Consider the following 23697-nt stretch of genomic DNA (forward strand, 5'->3'; position numbering starts at 1 on the left):
GGCATTGGCAGGAAGCAGAGTGAACTTATCATGTGCTTTACAGGCAAGATCTACTCTCCTACCACAGACTACTCTTTGGCAATACAATACCCTTTGTAACAAATAAGCTATGCAATACCCTTGATTGGTTTATGATCACTAAAGGGGCCTATCCATTAGCAGATAAATTTGAGCGATGAATGATTTAACGTTCAGTCGTTCAATTTATCTGCTAATGGACAGATTGGGTCTTTTGTCTCTCCAACATGTTGGTCAATTATCGTTTATCGCTGACAGATATTAGAAATATCTGCTGCAGTAAACAACGAACGACGAACGATGAATGATTTTTTAATGAAAATGAATAGAAACATAAAAAAAAATCCACTCCCAGAGTGATGTCATGCAATATCGTTCATGCAAAAATCAGACAACATGACAGATATCTGTCACAGCAGCCCCAAGAATTTTTAAAAGATAAATCTTTTGTCTTTTGCCTTTCAGAAAGATCTGCTAATGGATAGGCCTCTTAAGTTTAATATAGTTTGCACTGATTTTATGTATGTGTCAATACAAACAAAAGAGCAGTAATTTATTCTTAGAAATGAACCGCACAGAGCTAAACTGAGAGATGGAAAAGAGCTGGCCAGCAGATTCTTAGAGAACACTAACCACTTCCAGATTCTAGCTAAACGTATTAGGGACCCTTTTCTATATTATTACAATACATGCATAATTTAGTATACCAACGATCCAATCAAAGTTTAGACTGGTGTATAGGTTAAATTAAAATACAAACAAACAATTATTAAGTGGTTCTAAACCCTGTTATCTGAAGACTTTTATAATTCAGTATTATATATTATAATACTAGGTCCACTGCTTGGGAGGAGAAATTGGAGCAGAAGTTTGGGAGCACATACTAGCCATGATCCGCTGTCCATTTCTGGCTTTGTCTGCAACAATTAGCAACCCGAAACACCTAACTGAGTAAGTACATTGTCATAACATAAGTACAACTTTTACCACTTTATGACTGTATTCCTTTTTTTTTCCCTCCTTGACCAAAGAAGTTTTAACATTTTGGTAATGTGTCTGTTTCACAGGGAATTACTTTTTATTTCATAGCATTCATAAGTTAATCACTTATTTTTTTGTAGCGAATAGAGCTTCATTTTGTTAGATGAGTGGAATGCATATATTTTTGTTTTAAGGCCATTATATAGGGAAGATGAGCAGAAATAGAAAACAACTATGGAACCGATGCTGAATTGATCACAGGTCAAAAGTAATTACTATGGGCCAAATGTAATAGGGTGAGAGTTTAGAAAATGTGAGAGTTTAGCAGTAAACTCTCACATTGGTTGAGTTTTATCTTCAAAATGGGAAAACATCTGAATGAGATTTTAAATCGTGAGAGTTTTTTAAGTCTAAAAAAACATGCAAGTTTGCTCTGTAACTTTGTTTTTGGACTCTATTACATTGGCAAAGTTTAAAAAGTGTCAGAAACTCTCACTTTTCTAAACTCTCACCCTATTACATTTGGCCCTATATGTGTAAATATAGACACAGATGCACTCACTCACCTCTGTTGTTGGACTGCTGCTATTTGTATAATTGGTTTCATAGTTATCATCATTATCTGTGCATATACTGTAACTGTCAAGGTTTTATAAAACTCTACAAGCATTGAATGTGCAGTTTGGTTGCCAAACAGTCTAATATACACCACTGTTACCTTTTACTACCCCTTAGACAGAAATGATCAGATATCATGGTGCAATTTTAGTAATACCTATGTCAGTTATACTAGCTACTTTGAACAGAGAATAAATTAAGTTTCTGTACATTATCAGACAGCTATTATACAAGGTGGATAATTGATAAAAACAAATCACTGAATATAAATCAATTAAGTTGTTGTAATAATGATGGTGGTACAAGCTTGAGTATAATATAATTTACAAAAATTAATACAGTAATAGAAAACAAGTTGTGGGGCACACTGATTTATTTATTGAAAAACCAATAATTAACTTTTATTAAGCTAATAGTTATATACAGTAAAGTCATAATTATGGCCATGTGACAATAATAAATTATTAATAATAATTGATTATTATTCTCGTATTACATAGTTATGATTTTAACTGACTATTAATAAAAGTTAGGTTTTAATCATGTTTTTTTAATAGATCCATCTGTGTTCCCCATGACTCTGAATGCTTTTACCCATACCCGCTTTTGCTTATACTAGTAACTTGAGAAGCAGCAGGAGTACTGAATAGAAATAGAAGAACAGCTGCAATTGTGTATATTTTAGGAAAATAGTAGTGTTTACCAAAGACTATAAATTTGGTAACGGACGATGAGAATAGTGAATATTATAAATGGAAGGAGATTGTTAATATTGTATCACTGTGTTAAGTTTACTATATACTACATAGTGTCATCTTATTATGATCATTTAATGGGGATAGCAATATACATGTTTCTTGACCAATCTTATATATAAAATTCATTGGTCTGCTTGTTTGTTTGGCTGGTTATGCATTCAGACATCCCTGCATCAATTGGGATGAAACCAAAGTGAGGTGATCCCGTTGGATCCTGGCCAGGTTTTGGGGGGGTTAGGGTCCCAGTCGGACCTCCAGTTGGTATACACTGGGCAGGACTTTGACCCGGGGAGCCTGTTTACTGGATGGATTTGGTCGAAAACTTCACAAAATGGTGACATTGGATCCCAGAAGTCATACTAGGGGGTTGAGGTGCCGGTTAAACCACTCATTGGTGTACACTGGGCAGAACTGTGACCTGGGAATGCTGGACAGAACTTTGACCCAGGGAGCCTGTTCTGGGCCTTTCACTGGATTTATTTGGATGAAAAATTTAGAGAGGGGTAGCAATTGGTCTGGGATGCCTAATGGAGTGGTTGGGGTCCCGGTCGGACCTCACGGCGGAGTGCGCAGGGAAGAACTTTGACCCAGGGAGCCTTTTCTGGGCCTTCCACTGGATGGATTTGGACGACATCACATAAACGTAATAACTTGAAGATTTAAATCTGAGCAACGCCAGGTACTTCAGATAGTCATTAATATAAAGAATTTGAGAATGTATAATACAGATGTGTCCTCATACGAAGCCTCAATATGCCATATTGCATGAAATGACTGGTGTGACTGAGCCGCACCGATCCGTGCAGCAAAACGACTTTTTTTTTCAAATTTACATCTTATTCACAAATGCAGCAAAACACCACTCAAAATGGACTAGAGACACAGGGCTGTGACTTTAACCAAAGAGGAATTAGTTTTAAACATGTACAAAGTCTCAGATGAAGCACAATTGAACTTGGCGATCTACTGTAGCTCAGTGCAGCTGAGTCGCATGGGACCCGGCGTGCCAAGAGGAGCTGTTTGGTGCAACTCCCACAATGGTGTGTTAGGACACATCTGTATGATGGTGAATAATTATAAATAGAAGATTTGGGGGTATTTATTCATCTATTTATACTAATTTGTGTTACCAATAACAGCAAAAACATTCAAAGAAAGTGTGTAAATAAAATTTAGAAAAATTATTATTGATATCCTTATAGATAAAAGTTGTAAGAGATACACTTAGGGTGGCATTCAATTAGAGGCAAAATCGTCCGTTTTTGCCGTCGTTGAGCAGGTGAAAAAAATTTGCAAAATCCCTATATTTGGGTAAAAATGTGAGGAATTCTTACAGAACCCTTTGGACAGTCCCCCTATCAGAAATCTTAGAGCAAGGTTTGGTGAACACAGGAGAACCATCCTGAATAAGGTTATGACACACAGCGTTTCCAAACACTTTGCAGTGTGTCACAACAGCAACCCAGAGAGCCTAAGAATCACAGGAATAGAGCATATCAGTATAACTAAAAGGGGAGGTGATCGTTTCAGACAACTGTGTAAACGGGAGGTCTTTTGGATCCATGAATTCAATTGTCTATACCCAGAAGGTCTGAATGAAACTTTGGATCTCAATGAGGTATTATAAGGTTATCTATTACTACCAACTGAATTAAATACGGTGCTTAGATTTAGAGGTAGTTAATCACATTGGTGTGACTAAAGGAGCCCAATTATGTTTAACTGTGTCCTCTCTTTTGAATAAGTTTTTCCACTTTACCTGTTGGTTTCTTGATTCACTCTTCCTCCCCTCTTTTTCTTTCTACTGTATACTAGTCTTATCATCTGCAAAACATATCTGCATATTAGTCCTATCATCTTTAAAATATATCTGAGGTATTGTACAGTTTCCTATTGTCACCAACAGAATCAAATGAAGTGCTTAGATCTTTTGAGGAAGCAGCTTCCTACGCCAATCAGATTCCCAGACGTGCTGAAAACTATTTCTGAGAACACACTGGAAGGTGGGCAGCTTAGTAAAGCAAATCCAATTTGTATAAAGGCCTCCAAATTGCCTTTTTTCCTGCCAGTAGACAGAGGGACTGTCTGACATGCCTATTTGGATGCTGTCAATTAAATAATTCTCTACCAGTCCTTGAATCAGACAGAGTCGTGGTAGAGGTGTCACTAAATTTAGGCAATTCTTTTAGATGTGACAAAATGTAAAAATTCTATGTTGACTTATCTGCATCACCAGTGGGTTTCTTAGCAAAGCTGAGTTTTTTTCCTGGCAGTCACAGTTGCCGGAGAAATTGTAGAGGAAAAGTCGTCCTGTCATGTCTGTTGGAAAGACACAACATACAATTTAAACCTAGAATCAAGCACGGTCGGCAAAAATTAATTGCTCCAATTTTGAGATGCTGACAGCCCTTGGATTCTGGCAAAGCGAATAAAGGACTAAGAAATTGCAAAGTCCAAGCGGCGTTAGCCAGTTTGTAAGAGGTTGACACTGATATGCTCTTAGTGAAGCCATTGATACAGAGAGTAGCCTGCCTCTGAATGAGCTGCTGTTTTATGGATGCTGCTGCTAAGGGTAATACACCCACCCAGTGTGCTGCCACAGTCATGTAATCTTTCATTTGCCCTGTTCCACTTGTCCACATATAGTACCTGTGGTTAAGTGAACAGTGGGTACAACTGCATTTTGTATGCCACTAATTAAGTTGTTTTTTTAAAATCCACGTACAGGCAGGGAATTGATTTTCTAGTGAAGTGGAATCTAGATGGGATTTGGTAGTGGAGACACAGGACCTCAATTAACTGTCTAGAACTCACTGCATTAATGGCAGATATTGGATGCAGCTCTAATACTAGCATAGCCATCCTGGTGTCAGTGATCTGTTGTGCAACTGTCATAGTTGTCATACTTGCGGAATCAGTATGATTTATTGCTGGACGCATATCCGGCAGTTGGAATCCTGACACCAGCATCCTGGCAGCAGTGGAAATCCCGATCGTTCTCAGGTAAGTATTAGCTAACCTAATTCTACCCCCTAACCCTCCCTTAGCGGTGCCTAACCCTAACCTCCCCCCAGTACCTAACCCTAATACCCCCTCCAAGTGCCTAAACCTAACCCCCCTTCCCCTAGACTAAACCTAACCTCCTGGGGGGTGCCTAACCCTAAGTTCCCCCCGGGAACCCTAAACCTAACCCTCCCCCCTGTGGCTATCCGCACTCGACGCCCGGGGTCCCTTCAATCAGGATGCCGAGCATCGGGCTTCTGGCATATGTCTAGTGACAGGGATCAGCATATCGATGTCTGTCTTTAGACCCTTGCCGGGATATGACAGTCAGGAAGCCGGCTGTCGGGATTAGGTCCGCTGGCTTGCCGACTGCATACCATACTTGCTACCTCTAGCAAAGAATTGTTGTCCAGTCAATTCATGTTTTAAACTACTACTAGTAGTCTTCTTGGTTCCTTCTGGAATGAAGAACCACCCCCAGCAGCAGGCCTAGAGCTCAAGGATTCTTCTGAGGAATCCTGGATATGGGAGGAGTCAGTTAGCTTTATGAAATTGGATGCAGGACTACCAATAATTATTGAGGATATTGATGATGAAGATGTTGTGTTAGAGGTTGAAGGTGTTTGACTCTAGCAGAGAGAAGGAGCTAGTTGACACTGGACTGCTTTTTGCTACTTTTTTAAGTTTCTGACTTTGACAAAACCTTTTCATGAAAGCACTGCAAATTACATAACAGAGAGGAGTTCCTAGATGGTTAAAGTCCCTACCTTAACTTACTGTGGCTTTACAAATGCACAGATGGCAAGATAATTGTTGACAGGATTTATGTAAAAATTATTCCACACATAGGAGCTGGATTTCTAATCATATGCCCAAGCATGACAATAGCCTTCTTATCACAGGCAAGAACTACTTCCAATGGTGCCTCACTTACACAAACAACATCCTCATTAGGGATGTGCAGGCTCGGATAGGTTCGAGTTTGCACGTTGAGTTCGGATTTTTCCCTCCAAAAAAACGGAACTCAGAAAGAGGCAAAATGTCATCTTACATGGACGAACATCATCATTCCTGGACTTTTGTTGGTTTCTTCTCTCTTTTTTGTGGCCTTATATGGCCCCCCAGTCCTGAGGTTCCCCATCCCTGCCTTAGAGTCTCCTCAGGGATTTGTGACATTTTCGAACAACACACATTTTTTTTAATGTGGTTTTATTCACCACTGATATTACGGTTTCCATTTTTTTAACACCTTTTCTAGATGCTCTTGCATCGTCATGTGTGGCAGAAGAAGATGCCTAACTGACAACAAAGCAGCACCACCACTCAGATATAAAGGACAAGGCCTGAGCCTTTCCTTGCCACTGCATGTGGTGTAGGGCATGTCAATTTTATGTTTTTCTGCAATAAACGTTCCCTCTATTAAAGGTGTTTTTTTCTTTAGTAATATAGTAAAATTTTTTGGGGATTTTAGTTGCCCTGTCTGAAAGCCTCTATACCCTTGAACATCTGCTTTAGTAGCTGACATTGAATTGGTATTGTCATTATAATTGGTGATGGCAGCAGCTTGGTTGCTGCTCCTTCTGGTCTATTGATTAATCCATATCGACACCTGAAGTTTTTTTTTACCAAAAGAGTAACAAAAAACCCCAAACAAACTGCCCACCAACTGTGACACACTGCGCAGATAGTATTAAGGTTGTGGCCCTTGACCTACTGACCATTACTGTTATATATCACAGTATCACAGCCTGATGTTTTTTTTAAAAAAACAAACAAACTGCCCACCGACTGCGACACACTGCACAGATAGTATAGGCAAATCTTTACCTACTGACCATTACTGTTACATTTTATTACTATATCATGGCCAGGATCCGGTTGCGTGATCGACCTCAGTTAGTTCGACAATACATACATCGACCACCGTACATCGATTCCATCGAGGTCGACAGGTACTATAGGTCGACAAACTATAGATCAACTGCACCTCTATATCGACAAATGGGAGATCGACACGGACATTAGATCGATGCTACATATAGCATACAGACAATATTAAGATCGACAATACACATGATAGACATAAAAGATCAAAACTAAATAGGTCATCGGTTAATAGATCGACATATAAATAGGTTGTATAAACAAAAAGAAGAAAAAGAAACTCTTTTTTGTGAGCACTCTTGATAAATATAGACAGAGGGGCAGCTAGGAATATATATTAGCCCCTAAAACATAACTTTTAATAAGAGCGATTAAAATGATAGGTCATCTATAAGTTGATGACCATATCTAACCCAACAGAGACACTTAATTTATAACATACACAGACATATACAACATATAACACAATACCACTTGTATAGATCAATATTGTAATATTTTCAAATGGAAAAAAGAAGCAAGTATAATATCCTCCTCAATGGCGAAATATAAGAAATGTAATGCCGTAAGTTATTCAATAAAGAATAAGTGAGTCTACCACATATTAGTTTGTGCCCTTTTTATCACATCATTCATCTGACTTTTGTATGTGAAGTCAGAGTAGAAAAAGTCAGAGCATAGGACTGCTACTCCTCATTCTACTTCTCTTCACCTCTGCTAACAGCTATCTATGAAGAGTGAGGGATTACCGGAGAGCAGGTTGCCCTTAGAAACAACAGATAAACAGGGACTTTACTCACATTTCATTTCTGCTTTTGGGTGTCATACTAACGCATTGGACACCCAATGAGAGAACTACTCTAATGAGATTGCCCACAGTTTAATAGAGTGAAAGAAACAGTAATGAACAGTAATGTTTTTATATAAAATTCAATAATAGAAAGTAAATAGAACACTCTATATGGTTCTCAGGTCTCTCTGTTTAATTGCTCAACATACTATGGGAATTGCTGTCCATACATCTCTGTTACTTATATAAACATCTTATAATGGATCACCTGTAAATACAGAGTAATACCTTTAAGAAAAAATAAGAGCCCAAATATTTTCCTATAACTACCTATTGTGGCAGCCAGTAGTGTTGGAGCATGAGTTCTGCGGGTTAGTACAGTCATATATGAACACAGAAAAAGCACGTATATAACATTATTAATCCCACGAACAGAGTGAGAAAACAGACAGCATATAATTATCTTTTGCCGTCATGTGGCCACTTAATTGATGGCACAAACCCTTATAGCTGGAAGTATAATAACACAGTAACTTTTACCTACGTATCACCAAGACATATGTGGCTATACCCATAGATTGATAGATCTCATACAGAAACCAGTGGACCACTCAGATGAAATCATTGGTCATACAGCAAAGTGATAGAGACAAAAACATACATTACATATATGAAATTCAATAAAAATATATACTAACACACCCTATATTGTACTCAGGTCTCCCTGATAATTACAAAACACAGTATGGAAAATGCTGTGTGTACGTATCTCTGTCACTTAAGTATGCGTTTTCTGAATACTCATTTGTCAATGTTGCTAGCTACCTATTTAAGCAGCCGCAGAAAGAGCATATGTGTTGTATAATTCATCCCCCTAATAAGGTAAAAGACAAGAAGGCATATAATTATCTCTTGCCGTGGTATGGCCTCTTATTTTAAAGGGACAAGGTCCTAAGATCTAAAAGTTTTTATTACATAGTGGCTCTTATATGTGTATCCCTGGAACATATGTAATAGTGCCTATAAGTTAATAGATCTCATATTAAAGTCATTGAACACGATTGTAGTGAAATCATATAGTATATTATAAGTAGGGGTGTGCACCGGACACTTTTCGTGTTTTGTGTTTTGGTTTTGGATCTGGATCTTTCTTCGTGTTTTGGATCTGGATTGGTTTTGCCAAAACCACCCTTCCGTGTTTTGGGTTCTGGGTTTTGTGTTTTGGATCTGGATTTTTTCTTAAAAAATAAAAAAAACCCGCTAAAATCACATAAATGGGCCTTTTTTTGTTCCTACGCTATTAATAACCCCAATAACATTAATTTCCACTCATTTCCACTCTATTCTGAACACCTCACACCTCACAATATTGTTTTTAGGCCAAAAGGTTGTACCGAGGAAGCTGGATGACTATGCTAAGCGACACAAGGGGGCGGCACAAACACGTGGCCCATCTAGGAGTGGCACTGCAGTGGCAGACAGGAAGCCAATCAGCGTTATGGTGCCCATTTGCATGTAGCACGAACCCGGGAGATCCGTGCAACATGCATCTGTGTGATTGGCACAGAGCAATGACAGGTCCGTGAGACCCGTCTGTGCTGCTGTGGTAAAAAAAAAAAAAAAAAACCTGTGTAAAAAAAGAAAAAAATGGCGTGCACCCCCCCAAAAAAGAGCAACCAGCCCCGGGCATTAGTAACCCAGTGCTGGGTGTGCTTAAATACAGGGGACAAACGACGTAGGGGTCCCCTGTACTTAAGCACAACCAGCACCGGGCTAGTCAGAACCAGCGCTGGTTGCCAAAATACGGGGGACAAACGACGTAGGGGTCCCCTGTATTCTGCGCAACCAGCTCTGGGCTCTGATCCGGTCCTGGTTCTGGAAATATAGGGGACAAAAAATGAGTAGGGTTCCCCTGTATGTTCCAGAACCAGCACTGGACTTTTTCTAGCGGGGGGCTGATGCCACAGCCAGGGGAGCCCTTTCACCGGTCCCCCCAGCCGCAGCATCAACCCTGACCGCCAGTCAGCCCAGGCCGGGGATCCCTGGAGAGCTGGGGACCCCCCCAATAAAGGGGTCACCCTCTCCAGGGCACCCCAGGCCCAGGCTGATAGCCCGGGGCTATCCCCGCCACCCCTGGTGGCGGTGGGTGGCGGGTTGATTGTGTGGTGTGGTGTAAATAAAGAATATCAAACATTGTCTTTACAAGTAGAACTGCAAGTCCCAGCTAGCCTGCCCCGCATGCTGGTACTTGGAGAACCACAAGTACCAGCATGCAGGGCATTAAGGGCCCACTAGTACCTGTAGTTCACCTGTAAAAAAAATGTTTAAAAAAACACAGGACACACACACCGTGACAGTATAAGTTTATTAAACATACATACACACACACACATGTACACATACTCACCTATGTAACCTGTAGCATCGGTCCACTTGTCCGGTAAAGTATCCCTAGGGGACCTGTGAAAAAAAACATACTCACCATCTCCTATGCGAGGTTCTGTCCTCTTCGTTCCAAAGTAGGCATCCCCGGACTTGGCAAAAAAAAAAAAACGAAAACGCGATCCACGAACTTAGTACCGTTCTATAGAACGGTACTTCCCGAATGAGAGCTTAGCGACGGGGTATCACCATGGAAACCCCGCTGCTAAGCGTTCATTGGCTGAGAGAGGTCATCTCCCGTCTCTCAGCCAATGAACGGCTCCCTCCATTGTAGTCAATGGTGGGAACCGCAGGGTAAACTTTAATAACCTTGCGGCTCCCAGCATTGACTACAATGGAGGGAGCCGTTCATTGGCTGAGAGAGACGGGAGATGGCCTCTCTCAGCCAATGAACGCTTAGCAGCGGGGTTTCCATGGTGATACCCCGTCGCTAAGCTCTCATTCGGGAAGTACCGTTCTATAGAACGGTACTAAGTTCGTGGATCGCGTTTTCGTTTTTTTTTTTTGCCAAGTCCGGGGATGCCTACTTTGGAACGAAGAGGACAGAACCTCGCATAGGAGATGGTGAGTATGTTTTTTTTCACAGGTCCCCTATGGATACTTTACCGGACAAGTGGACCGATGCTACAGGGTTACATAGGTGAGTATGTGTACATGTGTGTGTGTGTGTGTGTGTATGTATGTTTAATAAACTTATACTGTCACGGTGTGTGTGTCCTGTGTTTTTTTTAAACATTTTTTTACAGGTGAACTACAGGTACTAGTGGGCCCTTAATGCCCTGCATGCTGGTACTTGTGGTTCTCCAAGTACCAGCATGCGGGGCAGGCTTGCTGGGACTTGCAGTTCTACTTGTAAAGACAATGTTTGATATTCTTTATTTACACCACACCACACAATCAACCCGCCACCCACCGCCACCAGGGGTGGCGGGGATAGCCCCGGGCTATCAGCCTGGGCCTGGGGTGCCCTGGAGAGGGTGACCCCTTTATTGGGGGGGTCCCCAGCTCTCCAGGGATCCCCGGCCTGGGCTGACTAGCGGTCAGGGCTGATGCTGCGGCTGGGGGGCCCGGTGAAAGGGCTCCCCTGGCTGTGGCATCAGCCCCCCGCTAGAAAAAGTCCAGTGCTGGTTCTGGAACATACAGGGGAACCCTACTCATTTTTTTCCCCTGTATTTCCAGAACCAGGACCGGATCAGAGCCCAGAGCTGGTTGCGCAGAATACGGGGGACCCCTACGTCGTTTGTCCCCCGTATTTTGGCAACCAGCTCTGGTTCTGACTAGCCCGGTGCTGGTTGTGTTTAAGTACAGGGGACCCCTATGTCGTTTGTCCCCTGTATTTAAGCACACCCAGCACTGGGTCACTAATGCCCGGGGCTGGTTGCTCTTTTTTTGGGGGGGAGGACGCCATTTTTTTCTCTTTTTACACAGGTTTTTTTTTTTTTATTTACCACAGCAGCACAGACGGGTCTCACGGACCCGTTAGTGCTCTGTGTCAATGACACAGATGCAAGTAGCACGGATCTCCTGGTCCGTGCGTGCATCTGTGTCATTGAAATACACAGCAGCACAGACGGGTCTCACTGACCCATCTGTGCTCTGTGTCACTGTCAATCACACAGATGCATGTAGCACGGATCTCACGAGTCCGTGCTACATGCAAATGAGCACCATAATGCTGATTGGCTGAGAGCCGTGACAGACGGCTCTGTCAGCCAATCAGCACTTTGCCCATTAAAGGCAAAGGCATTTTTTTTTAAATGGCCGCTCGAGGCAAAACCTCGAGATCCGACAGCAGATCTCGAGGTTTTGCCTCGGGAGAGGGATCCGGGGCAGACAGGGAGATCCGAGCTTGGGCTCGGATCGCCCCGGATCCCCGAAGTTCGGGTGGGTTCGGTTCTCAGGGAACCGAACCCGCTCATCCCTAATTATAAGTGCTCTGTCGATGTAAGAAAAATATATAGGAGGCACCTATGTGAATACCAGGTATGTAGGTCATACGTGGGTGCACTGCAAATGTTATCCTTGATGTCCGGATTATCTCACCGCGCGAGACTAATGCTCACGAGCTGCTATCCCCGGGTTCCAGTAGAATGTCCTGTGGTAAGTGCAGGAGAATCCCCGCTGGGCACAAACTAGTGGTGCGGATGCCTCGTGCCGTATAGCCGTGGGCACCCGTTGCTCCCCCGATGCGCGTTTCGCCGTATGCTTGATCACGGAGGTGAAATAGGTTGACAGTTAATAGATCGACATGTAAAATATTGACAAATCCAAGTTCGACACCAAATAGTTTGACAGTCAATAGATCGACATATCAAAGATCGACGAGTCCTAGATCAAAACTAAATAGGTCGACAGTTAAAAGATCGACAAATAAATGATCGACACGTTACAGATAGACACAATGCAAAAAGATATACAGTACATCCTAGATGCTGCCCCGCTAATAGCACATCCCCCGCTGCTACTTTTAACTACTTTTCCTTACATCCTCCAAGCGCTCCTGGCAATGTAAGCCCCACCATCCGCCCTGCAGACCTTGTCCCTAATTGCTGGGCACCCCCATGCTCTGCAGTGCACCTCTTCATCAACCCCCCCTCCCTGTGCTCCCCGCGATTCCTGGCCTGGCCCTGGGAGCATCTTCACCCCGGCAATAACAAGCCGTCTAGCTTAAGACGCTGCCCGTACCCCCGAATAGCCCTGCTAAAGGTATTTGGGTTTATAAAATGGTCTCAATAGGTGCTATTTAGCGTCTTTGAGCAAGTGGTGAATAGCATTTTGCTACTTTTTGGGAAAAATAAGTAGTCCCATCAAATTTGGGGTACATGAAAATGGGTGCAAGCAAAGTTCAAAATCATTAAAATCAAGCTTTCAAGTGCACAAAAAAACACACCTTCAGCAAGCACATGCAATCAAAAATACACCTCACCCATACTTGCAGACCCCCCCAATTGCTATTTTGCTTTTTTTTATTTGTACCCCCACTTTGAAATGTTTTGCCCACATTTTCAAAGTGCTTTTTTGGGGTGTCCTTTGTGTTTTTTTATGCATTTTTTGATGCAGTTTGCATCAAAGGGGATGTACAAAGGGTACAGAGTGGTTTCCGCACCTCTGCACCTAAAACCCCAATTTTGCACTTTTTCCCACCGGGTATTCTTTAAGCTGGCCATCCACTATACAATTTTCTGTCAGATATCTGTCCAATCTGGCTGGTTGGAATGAAAACCTGGTAATGTATGGGAGCAAATGACAGTCAATCATATGGTTTTAAAAACTGAAAAAAGGACCAAAAAATTGTTCAAATTGGTTACATTTGTGTGTTTTAACCAATTTGTCTGAACAACAATTTTTGGCTATTTTCCAGTGTTTGTGAGCAAATGGACGATTGTCATTGCTCCCATACATTATCAGGTTTTCATTCCAACCAGCCAGGTTGGACAGATATCTGACAGAAAATTGTATTAGTCAGTGGAAAATGTGAGGGAGAGATTGCACCTTTAGCAGCTCTCCCTATGCCGGACAATCTGAACCATGACTGTGCTGGGAATACTCTGCTTGTTTGAACTGCTGTCTCATGTAAGCTGTAATATTGTTCCTGAACTGTGTTTGCCTTATGTAAGAAGTCATTACACTGACTGTGCCTTTTCAAGCCTGAAATAAAAAGCTTACCTGTTTGCATCATCTCAGTCTCCCATTGGTCGTATGAACTTAACCGCTACATTGTGGTGTCAGAAGTGTGATAAAGTTGGTCCTGTGCCAAGGATCCTAAAGAGACCACCATGGAAGCCATTTTGCAACAAATGTTGGACTTCTTTAACCACTTAACTGACGATTCTTTTTTCTAAAAACCGCTCCGAAATTGTCAGGTTTTTTTTATGAGTGAATTAGGTAAGGAACATCTATTTTAACTTATTCAAAATGAGTTAATAAAAAAATATATATATACAGTATATATATATTTTTTTAAGATTTTTGTTAAAAAAAAATTGTCAGAACATCGGAAACATCATGACTTTCAATTTGAGACCGGTTTCAGGCACCAGGTATATTAAAGGGGGTTAGGGGGGAGTTTAGATTACCTTTTCCTAGCGGCTGCTAATCTTTGGAGCCGGTGGGTGGGGGGTCCTACTTTGCTGACCAATCAGCAGTGATCAGCAGCACAGCAGACACAGGGGGAGAGGGTGCTGGCAAGCAGAGGGACCGGAAGGTCCGTCTGAGAGCAGCAGCTGCAGGAAGATTCTCTTCCTGCAGTCGCCCTCATGTTTATCTAACTGGTCAAAATTTTGCGAACAGAGCAGATAAAGAACTGCCTGGTGTGGTCAGAAAATTGTGACCATGCCAGGCAAGTGGTTAAACAGCAGCAAGCCATGATAACTGCTCCAGTACTTCCCAATTTGCAGGCCTCAGATGATGTGGAGGCCTTTCTTACTACTTTTGAAAGGGTTACTCGTTTGCAAGCATGGCCCAAAGATTCCTGGGCAATATGGATTGCCCCTCTGCTAATAGGAGAGACCCAAGCTGCATACTCTGCCCTCTTTTTGGAAGATGCAAAAATATATGACCGAGTAAAGGCTGCCATAGCAGATCGGTTTGGCCTCTATCCAGAAGCGTATCGCCGGAAATACAGGTCTGTGTTCTATGATCCTAATGGAAGGCCATACATCCTGGCCCAGAAACTGGCTGACCTTGCAGTTAAATGGCTGCAGCCGGACCTAGAAAATTCCACCTAGCTGGTAGAGTTGGTCACTCTCGAACAGTTTGTTGCACTTCTCCCTCCCAAAGTTGCTCAATGGGTCCAGCTGCATCGAGTTGAGAATTTGGATTCTGCTGTCTGGCTAGTGAAAAATGCCTCGCTCTCGCAGGATGGTATGGAGAACCTTCCTTCTTTAATTACGATGGAGTCTCCCCGTCTGTCTCCACAGCGGACATTGACTAGGGATAAGGTGCCCCCACGTATGGATTCAGATAGGCACCAGTCTTGCTTACAGACGATAGCTCAGAGGAAATTGAGACCCACAGCTTCGCCCTTCTCTTTACGTGAAGAGGGTTTTTTGGCCCAACAGTCATTCTATGGGGAAGGTGATGGTGGACTGATTTCCAGAAGATAGATGTCCTGAGTTGAGGACTTCGCCAACAACTCCAGCTCAATGTGTTCCTCATGTGGCCAAGGTGGGCATCAAGAATTGGCATGTCCACAGATGGATTGATCTTTTTCTGGTGTCTTTAGAACCATAGAAACCTGCCCTCTTCCACCTAGAATACAAGTACAAGTACATGTGCAAGTCAGTAATTGACTGGTCAAGGGCTTGGTGGACTCTGAATCTGGTACTACCCTGATACAAAGGGAATTTTTGTCCCCCGAGTTGTTGCCCCATGAACTAGTCCGCATCTGTTGTGTGCATGGAGATGTTCAGGTCTTTTTTGTTGCCATGGTCCCTTTGATAATCAGGGGAAAGACTGCCAAACTACGTGTGAGTGTGTGTCCTTGGTTACCAGCCCCTGTGCTAATAGGTCATGACTCGCCTTACTTCTGGACTGTTGTTCTGCTGGAGGAACAGGTGCCTGCAGCAACTCTTGGAGAGACATTTCCCATGATTTGTTTCTGTCTCAGGTAAAGGCTCCTAAATCTAAGAAACAAAGGAGAAGGGATCATAGAGACTGGTTTGCTTGTGATGTTTTGTTGGGACAAATGGTCTTTTCCCATTTTGCTACTGCTTGCAATGTGCCTGTAAATGCTGATGTTTCTGTTCATGTTAATCTGATAATTCTGATCAACTTGTCATTACTAATGTGCCTATACATGCTGATGTCCATGGTAATGCTGAGAGGTCTATGAATACTGATGTGTCTAGCAGCCTGCCTAATCCTTGTGGCACAGGGAATAATGCTGATGTTCAATTAAGTAGTATTAATGAAGAGACCTTAACACATCCCCTTGCGCCTCAACTTGATTTAAGAAAGGCCCAAAGGGAAGATCCTGCTTTAAAAATGACCTTTGAGCAGGTTCTTTCAGTGGATGTGTCCTCTTGTCACATGTAACAGAAGTAAAATATCCCCATTTTGTGTTGCTTAAAGAGGTTTTATATCAACTAGACAAGCACAAACAAATGGGGGAGATGATATAACAGTTGATGGTCCCGGGCCCTGAAAGCATGTTCTGGTTGTAGCCCATGCAGTTCCTTAGGGTGGTCATTTGGGACAGGATAAGATGGTGGAGAGAAAAACCTCCCAGTACTATTGGCCAGATGTTTATGCTGAGGTCTCACGGTTCTGTTCAGCTTGTTCAGAGTGTCAAAAGACAATGGTAAACTGACTGTCTACTGCCCTGCTGATCCCTCTCCCAATTGTAGGGGACCCATTTGAAAAAATAGGGGTTGATTTAGTGGGTCCAATTATACCACCTTCTAAAGGCTATAAATTCATTTTAGTTATGATTGACTGTGCCACCCGTCATCCGGAGGCATTTCCCTTAAGGGTTGTTACAGCCAAACAGGTAGCGACTAAGTTATTAGAACTGTTTTCGAGGGTTGGATTACTTAAAGAAAGTCTTACCAACCAAGGGACAAACTTTATGTTTAAGTTAATGCAGGGGGTGTTAAAGTTGTTAATAATTAAATGTCAGAACCTCAGTATATCATCCCCAAATGGATGGCTGAGTTGAAAGATTCAACCGTACACTAAAGTCTATGTGAAAGAAGTTTATAGAGACAGGAAAAAGGTGTAATGAGCTTCTACCCTATTTGTTATTTGCGATCAGAGAAGTTCCCCAAGCTTCTACTGGCTTTGCCCCTTTAGGCTTCTTTATGGGAGGAAGCCATGGGGTGTTCTTGACCTTCTGTGGGAAGCATGGGAAGAACAACCAATAGAGGGTGAAAGCATCCTTCAATATGTGGTCCAGATGTGTAATCGCATAGACCTACTATGTCAATTGGCCAGCTAAAAAATTCAGTAACTGCACAGGAGTCTCCGTAATGCCTGAACTTACCTATACAAGGAAGTAAATTACTAGCAAAGTGGTAAGGACCATTTGAAGTAATTAGAAAGGTTGGTGAAGTAAATTATGAAGTCTCTCAACCTGACTGCCATAGAGGTAGGGAGATTTACAATGTTAACCTGTTGAAAGCATCAAGAGGTGTTTTTTGTAGACCCTGGTAATGGCCATAGTGACCTTGGTCCATAGTCCGATGGGGTCTCCACCCCTTGAACTTTTGAATTCAGTCAAGCTGAAGCCTCCCTTGTTAATGAATTCTCAGATGTTTTTCTCTGATAAACCAGGGTGGACCAATTTAGTCTTACATGACATTGTAAACCCACCTGGAGAATTAGTTTGACAATGACCATATAGGCTTCCAAGAAAAAAACAAGCGCAGGTAATCATGGAAATACAAGAAATGTTGAAGTTAGGGGTAATTGAGGAGTCGTCTAGCGCTGGTGTGGACCCATTGTCTTGGTCCCAAAACCAGATGGTTCTACAAGATTCTGCATAGACTTCCGCAAAGTTAATGCAATGTCCAAATTTAATACCTACACAATGCCAAGGGTCAATGACATGCTTGATAGGTTAGGTTCGGCCAGATATATTTTTACCCTTGATCTTACGAAGGGATATTGTCAAATTGAGCTGACAGAGGAAGCTTGGGAGAAAATGGCTTTTTCTACTCCGTTGGGCCTCTTTCAGGGGAAAACAATGCCTTTTGGCTTGCATGGTGCCCCGGCCTCTCTTCAGAGTATAATGGACCGGGTGCTTTGTCCTCATCAGACTTATGCTGCAGCATACTTTGATGATATTGTCATATATAGTCAGCATTGGAATGCCCATGTTAATAGGCTTTGGGCTGTTCTTCAGTCTTTGAGAGAGGCAGGTGTAACTGCTAATTTAAAGAAATGTGTACTAGGTAAAAATTAAACCAAGTACTTAGGGTATGTGGTGGGCAGTGGGCATCTGAAGCCCCTTTTGAGTAAGGTACAGGCACTATCTGATGCCCCAGTTCCGACTACTATGAAAAAGTTAAGGTCCTTCTTGGGTTTAGCTGGCTATTTCAGGAGGTTTTTGCCTACATTTTTTACTTTAGTGGCTCCCTTAACAGGTCGTTTGAAAAATTTTGCTCCAAATAAACTTGAGTGGTCTAGGGACTGTCAGTCTGCGTTCATCAAAATTAAACATCTTTTGTGTAGAGGCCTGGTTTTAAAGTCTCAATTTTTCATTAAAGTCTATAGTTACAGTTTTATGGGAACATCACATATAAACACCACCAGCCAGTACGGGTGCTAATATCTCATAAGCCCCCCTTCCCAATTCAAGTGACCCTCATCAATTTAGTGGACAACACCTTATTCTAATAGCTTCTGTGTATATTAATTAAAGGGGGAGATTGTTAATGACACATGAATGTAATTAACCTTACAGTATACGTCCATGTAAGTGTTAATACCTTCAACATACAAATGTAAACATATATCATCAGATGAAAAACACAGTGAAAAAAGGCTCTACTGCCTAATATATATATATATATATATAAAATGTCGATTTGCGGTGGCACCGCAAATCAACATTTTATATTGGGATCTTGTTTTAGGATCACCTACGGAGAGCACCAGGGATGTTTTACCAATTCTGTCATGTGATTTCTGTGTACATTATATATATATATATATATATATATATATATATATATATGCAGGAATGAGCCCGGCACTCAGGACAATAAGAGCAACAAAATTGGTGCCCTCCTAAAAAAATATACAAAAGGATCCTTCTGGCATTGGTGTATACCCAGCACACAACAAAGGAAGGCGGCACTCCAATAGATGATATAAATCAACATGTATTAATTCAACGACATATCAATATCCATGTGTCACATGGATATTGATATGTCGTTGAATTAATACACGTTGATTTATATCATCTATTGGAGTGCCGCCTTCCTTTGTTGTGTGCTGGGTATACACCCATGCCAGAAGGATCCTTTGTATATATATATATATATATATATATATATATAATTTATGAAATACATAAAAGACAAGGTGCTCCTCCCAGTGTAATAAATCTCATAACCACCTATAGTGCTATAGTGCATAAATGTATATGGTGGACCCATACCAAATACCCATACCAAATAGAAATTAAATATGTCTTTATCTGAACGTCCAGAATTAATCCACAGATGTCGTAAATGTTCAGAAATAAGTATTTTATTTATGGTGTCATATAACATAAAAACATGAAAAACAAACAAAAACATATAGTGTAATCCCATATAGCAACCAATTAGACCAATAAAATATATAATAATGCTCATACAATTTAAAATAACTGTTTGTGCTTATCTAAAAATGGAGACATCAAGCCAGCCATTGTACGAGCATTATTTTAAATTGTACAAGCATTATCATCTATTTTATTCAGTTCAAGTCTGCATAAGGTATTATTACTACCTACTCCCCTTTTAGTCAGTTTGACATGATCACTTTCACTGAGATTTTATTTATTGTTTCACCTTTACAATTTAATACATGTTTATGAAGTATGTGTTTTGAGCTTCTTCTGATGCTCCATAAAATCTCACATGTAGTGGCCTAGTCGTTTGACCCATGTACTGGATACCGCACCCACATTCTACCACATATGATGTCCTGCAATTAAGAAAACCCTTTATCACAAAACATTCACCTAATTTATACAATCTGAAGTTAGTTGTTCTCCTCTCAGTATGCTCACACATTGTACTTTGATTTTTCCCCATCTAAAGAATCCTTGTGGTTTTGGGGGCAGCCAAGTAAAGGAACTTTCTTTTTATGGTAACTAATCTTTTGAAATTACTTGAAGCTAATTTCAGTTTAAGATTTTCTGATCTCCTGCAAAATCACTGATATTATGGCAGTGACTGAAGAGCCAATATGTGCATCTAAATTCAGCAGTGGGATATTTTTCTCGATAATCTTTTATATATCATTGGCAAAAGAGTTAAATATAGTAACAAATTCCATTGTTCTATCTTTATTCTCTCTTCTCTTATTATTACCCTCTAACAGAGCATTTCTATCTAGTACAGTTACTTCTCTATATGCTTTATCAAAGATAGATTTTGGGTAACCCTGTTCCAAAAAAGATGTATACAAGGCCATCACCTGCATTTCATAATTCATAATCCTCTGGTAAAGAACAGTTCCTTTTAACTCTAAGGAACTGTCCCTTTAGGGATATTTTCTTTCCATACTTTAAGATGGTTACTTGTGAAGTTGAGGTACCTATTTTGATCTACTTTTTTAATATAAGTCTGGGTGATAAGATAATCATCCACCCCCACTGACAATACAATATCCAAATAATTTCTTGAAATGGAATTAATAGTGCTGGTAAAATGTAACCCACAATAATTATGATTAAAACTATGCAAAAGTAATTAAAGTGAACACTGATCCCCATCCCAAATGAAAAAGAAATCATCTATGTACCTGCCATAGAGAACTAGGCTTGCCCCAAGCTCTTGACTCCATGTATGTACATCCACATATTTCCCCATATATAGGATCACAAAGCTTGGGGTGAACCTGGTTCCCATGGCAGCCCCAAGTGTCTCTATATTTTTGTTATATAACCGCAGCACATTTACATCACATTGTAAAAATGAATCAACAAAATATGACAAATTATTTGTCAATGACCCAACAACTGAAATAGTATGTCTACCCAGTGGACATTGAAGTGTCTTGTGAATTTTTGGTAAATAAATAAAATGTGGTAACCAAAGGGTGTTCAATGAAGCTCATGACTCCATATATGCACATTCTCAAATCTCCCCATATATAAGTTCACAAAGCTTTGGACGTACCTGGTTCCCATGGCAGTCCCAAGTGTCTAATTTCAATCGTGAAATAATTGTGTTTTAAAATTAAATAAATTTGATAACAGAAATCCTGCAAAGCTACCAATGTACTCTGATCTTTCTTTAGCTAATATTCTACTGCTCTCAATCCTCCTTCATGGGGTATATTGGAATATAGCGATTCCACATCAAATGTGGCAAAAAGATAACTTGTTTTCCATTTAATTCCCTTATTAAGGCTCAAGAAATCTGACATAACTTTGATATATGACCACAGCATTTTTACATTATCAACTAAATATGACAAATTATTTGTCAACGACCCAACATCTTAAATTATAAGGCTACCAGTGAAGATTGAAGTGTCCTGTGAATTTTTGGTAAATAATAAAATGTGGGAACCAAATGGTGTTCAGTTAATAAAACTTAAATTGTCATTGTCTATAGCACCATCATCAAGGGCTACCTTGAGTAACATCCTCAATTTATTTTGAAAAGGTATGGTGGGATTGCCAGGCAGAACACTTTAGTGCATATTATTATGTAATTTTCTATGAACCTCCTGAATATAGTCAGTAGTATTGAGTACGACGATGCCAACACCCTTATTGCCTGGTTTAATAATAATTACTGGATCAGATTTAAGTTTCTTCATAGCTTTCCATTTGTCTCTAGAGATGTTGTTCCTGATTTGATCCTTCTCTTTTTTTCTCACAAAGTACTGTAAAATCCTCTAGTGTGGACCGATAGAAGCTCTCAATATATGGGCTCCTATACTACAAGGGATAAAAATCTAATTTCTGTTAGAATTTTTTTAAATTGGTATTATGTTCTCCATTTACTTCAAATACCCACACATAATCATTATTTTCATCTAGAGCCTTAGATTTTAATCCAAGTGATTTGAGAATTCCATATACCTCATCATCATTTCTATCTAAGATAATAGGGGAACCTTCAAGCTTCTGTTTCTTTATTGTTTTAATCGCAAAAAAAATTAATTTTACTCAGAGTCCATATATATCTATTTAGGTCTACAAAGAGATTTAACATATTGGGTTTTGATGCAGGGGCAAAATTCTTACCTTTACTATTCCACATTACTGAAGCTTTTGTTTTGGTTGGATATTACATCCCTCCCCTGGTTTCTCTCCTTCTCTTTCTCTTCTTCTTTTTGTAACCCAGTTGGGTACCAAGTATCTTTTGGGATGGGCTCCGAACCTGTGGCCTCCAAATAACCTTTAATTGCTGCTGGACTGGTACCCTCATAAGCATTATTTGTTCTGGAGTGAATTGCCCAGTCTGGTGTATCACATCAGTGCTGGTAATCATCATTATCACTCAAGGGTTCAAATCTATTCTTATATTTAATCAGAATAGTGTTCCGGTTGTCTCCAACTAGTCCTACTCTGAGGGTAATGAATATTGATATACTATTTATACCTGTTATTTCTTTATTTAGCTGAATGTGGTTTGTCTAAGGACCTATTCCTAAGTAGTAAATAAGAGGCAGCTTTACATATAGCGGCAGCTCATTGGCTGGATACACATGGGTCACAGCCAATGAGTGGCCGCTATATGTAAAGCAACTTCCGATTGGCTGCTGGGCCATGGGATATCCTGAAGAGGCCCATCTTCTGTAATTCATGAAGTATTGGTATGTGTGACAACACATGCCAATACTTGTCTGGCATGGATCAGGTCACTTGCTTTTTTGTTTTGCCAAGTCCGTGGATTCTGTGGAAACCAGTGCAAAGAGAGAGGTGAGTTTAACATCTTCTTTTCAGGTACCCCCATTGGATTCTACTAGAGAAGAGGACAGAACAGCTGGAAGCAGGTAAGTATGTGTGATTGAAGTAGGCATATGTAATACAATTATACTTGCTTTGGTGTTTGTGTGTTGTGGTTTTTACTTTTTTTTTACAGTGGGGGTATGGGTGCCGGCCACCTGCTGGCACTTGTAGTTCCACAAGTGCCAAAGGGCAGGCATGTTGGCACTTGTAGTTCCACAGTAAAAAAACAATAGTTTATTACTATTTACAATACTATTACCCCTCAGACTAATCCTGGGGTGTTGGGAGAAGGGGACCCCTTTATTGAGCAGTGTCCATCTCCCCTGAGATCCTCGGCTTGGGGAGACCAGCTTAGGTTGCAAATGCTTTTGCTGGGGTAACCCGGTGATAGGGTCCCCTGGCTGTGGCATTACACCCCAGCCAGATTTGAGCCAGGTGCTGTTTTAAATATTGGAAGAACCCTACACAATCCCCGCCCCCTTTTTTTACAACCAGAACTGACTCAGCAGACAGGTGTCGGTTCCTAAAATATGGGGGGACCCGATTAATTTCCCCCCCCATATTTTTAGGAACCAAGA

At 40.9% G+C, this 23697-nt stretch overlaps 1 protein-coding gene across 1 annotated transcript in view; it reads left to right on the forward strand.

The window, feature by feature from the left end:
• Window positions 1–23697, forward strand: part of LOC148501567 (putative ATP-dependent RNA helicase DDX60) — a 600786-nt gene that overhangs the window by 288831 nt on the left and 288258 nt on the right. The window contains exon 20 of the mRNA XM_088450267.1: window positions 854–969. Coding sequence (XP_088306393.1) covers window positions 854–969 — 116 coding nt within the window. The remainder of the gene's footprint in view (window positions 1–853; window positions 970–23697) is intronic.

Source organism: Taudactylus pleione, unplaced genomic scaffold (genome assembly GCF_031769625.1).
Source record: "Taudactylus pleione unplaced genomic scaffold, aTauple2 ptg000513l, whole genome shotgun sequence".
NCBI lineage: Eukaryota > Metazoa > Chordata > Amphibia > Anura > Myobatrachidae > Taudactylus > Taudactylus pleione.